The 3798-nt window shown below is 57.3% G+C and overlaps 1 protein-coding gene across 2 annotated transcripts in view; it reads left to right on the forward strand.

Moving 5' to 3' along the window:
* Window positions 1–2735, forward strand: part of PRPH (peripherin) — a 3548-nt gene extending 813 nt beyond the window's left edge. The window contains exons 2-9 of one of the 2 annotated variants that reach the window (XM_077753583.1): window positions 161–221; window positions 400–495; window positions 895–1062; window positions 1158–1283; window positions 1386–1606; window positions 1717–1766; window positions 1992–2071; window positions 2320–2735. In XM_077753583.1, coding sequence (XP_077609709.1) covers window positions 161–221; window positions 400–495; window positions 895–1062; window positions 1158–1283; window positions 1386–1606; window positions 1717–1766; window positions 1992–2071; window positions 2320–2388 — 871 coding nt within the window. In that variant the 3' untranslated portion in view covers window positions 2389–2735. The remainder of the gene's footprint in view (window positions 1–160; window positions 222–399; window positions 496–894; window positions 1063–1157; window positions 1284–1385; window positions 1607–1716; window positions 1767–1991; window positions 2072–2319) is intronic. The other variant, XM_077753584.1, reaches the window with a different exon arrangement.
* The last annotated feature ends 1063 nt before the right edge of the window (window positions 2736–3798 follow it).

Below are 3798 nucleotides of genomic sequence, written 5' to 3' on the forward strand. Positions count from 1 at the left end.
TTCTATGTCTGCCCCCATCTCAGCCTGTTAGATAGTGGGCAAGTCCATCGGTTGCTATAAAGACCCCTCCTCAGAGCCCTAGACAGCAAGCAGCCTCTAACCCAGGCCCTAAGGTGTGCGGTGACCCCACAACTCAGCCTCTGCCCACTCTTCTCGCCAGGTTGGAAGAGGAGACTCGCAAGCGGGAGGATGCGGAGCACAACCTCGTGCTCTTCCGCAAGGTGAGCCCGGCCCCATGTCAGTCTCCCCCCTCTGCCCCCGCCTGCGAATCTAGGGTGGCATCTGTGGGCGTGAGGAGGCGACCAGAAACCTCTAGAGACAGGCAGGGAGGGCCTGGCCCTTTCTTAGCCTGAGCAGCCCCTCCCTGCTCTTGAACCCCCATTTCCACCCCCCACTCAGGATGTGGACGACGCCACCCTGTCCCGCCTGGAACTAGAGCGCAAGATTGAGTCTCTGATGGATGAGATTGAGTTCCTCAAGAAGCTCCACGAGGAGGTAGGTGGATCCGAGTGCCAGGGGAGGCTTCGAAGGCTGCAGGCGGTCTCGTCGGAGCTGGAGGGCAGGCGCTGGTTCAGAGACTGGCGAATGGAGCGGAGGAATTGCCTGGGGAAGAGAAGTGAGATTCGCTGGGTAGACGCAGTCCCTCAACCCCCCTCTACAGGTGGTTTGACTCCCACCCCTGCGCCACCTGGTGGCGAGCAGCGGAGCTGCACCCCGTTACTTGGCCGCTCGCTTGGAGCCGGCCAGGGAGCCCGCCGCGCGGTTCTATGCGTGCCGCACTCCCTGGCGCCCCCTTCTGTTCATTCGAGTGTTTCTTCTCTTTCTGTGCGTAAACTCCGCGGCCCGCGTGGGATCCGCGCCGCAACCTTGACAACGTGTTGTCCTGGGCGGCAGGAGCTTCGAGACCTGCAGGTAAGCGTGGAGAGCCAGCAGGTGCAGCAGGTCGAGGTGGAGGCCACCGTGAAACCCGAGCTGACGGCGGCGCTGAGGGACATCCGTGCGCAGTACGAAAGCATCGCGGCGAAGAACCTGCAAGAGGCAGAGGAGTGGTACAAGTCCAAAGTGAGAGCCCGGGAGGGTTAGGGAGAGTCTGGGAGGCTGGGCGCTGAGGGTGGGCGCGTCCAGTCGGCTCACAGCCGCATTGCCTCGCGCGGTAGTACGCGGACTTGTCCGACGCCGCCAACCGGAACCACGAGGCCCTGCGTCAAGCCAAGCAGGAGATGAATGAGTCCCGACGCCAGATACAAAGCCTGACGTGCGAGGTGGACGGGCTGCGCGGTACGGTGAGTACCAGGCTTCGTGCCCAGGCCCCGGGGGGTGGAGGATGAAGGCTGTTACCCCCCAGTGGTGACCCCCTGTTCCCTCCTCCCCACCCCACCCCCCAGAACGAGGCGCTGCTCAGACAGCTGCGGGAGCTAGAGGAGCAGTTTGCCCTGGAGGCGGGCGGGTACCAGGCGGGCGCCGCGAGACTCGAGGAGGAGCTGCGACAGCTCAAGGAGGAGATGGCGCGGCACCTGCGCGAGTACCAGGAGCTCCTCAACGTCAAGATGGCCCTGGATATCGAGATCGCCACCTACCGGAAGCTGCTGGAGGGCGAGGAGAGCAGGTGGGGGGCAGGGCTGCTGGAGGGTGGGAGCGTAGGGGACAGTCGGGATTGGGTGTTCAGGGAAGGGGCGGGGCTTGGGCAGAGGAGCTGATCACTTGCTTCGCTCCCAGGATCTCCGTGCCCGTCCATTCTTTCGCATCCTTAAGTATAAAGACGACTGGTGAGTCTCCCACGCGTGGCTTCCAACCTACCTGTCCCCTTGCCCACTTCTTCCCTGACCAGACTCTTGCTATGGCTCTGCTCAGGGATCCATTCTGTCCATGAACTACTGAGTCCTGGTCTACACTCGACCCTACTCCTCGTGTCCTCATAGCCGGGAGTGAGGGCTTAAAAGGAGAGAAACCCCAAGCCTCCTCTCCTCCCCTCCTCACCCTACTTCTTCCAGTGCCTGAGGTGGAGCCTCCCCAGGACAGCCACAGCCGGAAGATGGTTCTGATCAAGACCATTGAGACTCGGGATGGGGAGGTGAGATGGGCCACTTGAGCCCAGGACCCCATCGTGGCACGCATTATTTCTGGGCCCCAGCCTGGCTGCATCTTAGAGTATTGTAGTTAGTGGTCTTTGGGGTGGGAGAGAGACAAGGAGAGAGAGAAGGTGGATGGAGAGTCGGGAGCCTCAGCTGGCTTTGCTGGAGAAGGAGACACCATACCCAAAAGGAGATTGAAAGAGTGTGGTGCTGAATGGTTTGTGTCCTTCACATGCCTTGCCCCCAGCAGGTGGTGACTGAGTCCCAGAAGGAGCAGCGCAGTGAGTTGGACAAGTCTTCGGCTCACAGCTATTGAACCCATTGGTCCGGAGCTTCCTGACCCTGCCCTAGGCCTACTCTAAGTCCCAGACCCTAACACCAGTCCCAAATTAGTCCTCTCTCACTCTGCATGTGTCTGGGGGATGGCACAAGTCACCCCTTCCCTGGCCCATGGCCAAGCCCTACCCAGCCAGCCCTCTCCCTGCCCTCACACACACACACACACACACACACACACACACACACACACACACACACTTATATATGACCTAATTGTTCCCCTTACTGCATCCTAGTCAGAGGCCAGCGATCCCCAGATCAAGTCTACTCCTACCATTATCCAGTGACCAATGGAGTGGGTCTGAGTTTCACTTTTGAATCAAATAAAACTGCTGTCAAAAGAAACTTCTCCAGTGCATTTGTGTCTGTGGAAGTGAGGGTGCCTGTGGGGAGGGAGCTCAGCAGTTTTTTCCCCTTGTCTCTGACCATTTCTTTTCTGAATCCCATGTTGGGGCATGTTTGGGTCCTATCTATACTTCTAGTTCTACATCCACTCCTTCTCAGCTTCTGTTTGCTGTCTACAGCCCTGAATGTCCAGGTGCCTTCTGGGTGTGCCCTAGGCTCCTCAAACTCAGCATGTCCAAAACAGAGCTCCTCATTTCCCGCTCCACCATCTGCAATTGTGTTCTTGCCTCTGGGGTCCCCACTCTAGAGGAAGACACCACCGAGAACCTCTGCTGCCAAATTAGAACTCACCTCATCTTCTGCGCCTTTCCCTGCTTCACCTACCCCCCAATTCTGTTCATTCTACTTCTTAACTCTCTCAAGTCTATTTCATCCTCCCCATCCCCATCACCACCACCCTAGTCCAGGCCACCATCGTCATTTGCCCAAGTTATGTCATCTCCCTCAGTGGTCTCTTGCCGCTGGCCTGGCCCTGCCACCCACCTAAACCTACTGGACACATTAGCCAGCAAATCAGATTCTGCCACCATCACCTTCCCCAGCCCTCTGCTCAAAAACGTCTACTTCTATGCTACCCTCCGACTCTACTCCACCCTGCCCTCGCTTTCAAGTCAAAATCCACTTCTGAGTTTAAAATTATCTTTTTCACTCAGTTATGGTGCTACATGCAAGGAATAAGGCAGAGTCCTTGATCTCAAGTCTGGGGTGGGGGAGGGAAACCAACAAGCAGATAATTGCAGCCTTATGAAGAGTACTATGACTGGGAAAGAAGATGACATTATGGGAACATGAAGAAGAGCATCTGACCCAGCCTCTGGGTAAAGGCATGGGTTCCCAAAGGTGGCATGCTGAGCACTGAAGAATGAGCAGAAGTTATTCAGCTAAAGCGGGGAGAGGAGGAGGACTTTCCAGATAAGTAAGTCAACCAGGAGGTAAGAGAGGGCCAGTCTGGGAAATAGAAATAATTCTCTGGTTCTGGAAT

The sequence above is a fragment of the Crocuta crocuta genome, unplaced genomic scaffold (assembly GCF_008692635.1).
Source record: "Crocuta crocuta isolate KB4526 unplaced genomic scaffold, BGI_CrCroc_1.0 scaffold30, whole genome shotgun sequence".
In the NCBI taxonomy this organism is placed as follows: Eukaryota; Metazoa; Chordata; class Mammalia; order Carnivora; family Hyaenidae; genus Crocuta; species Crocuta crocuta.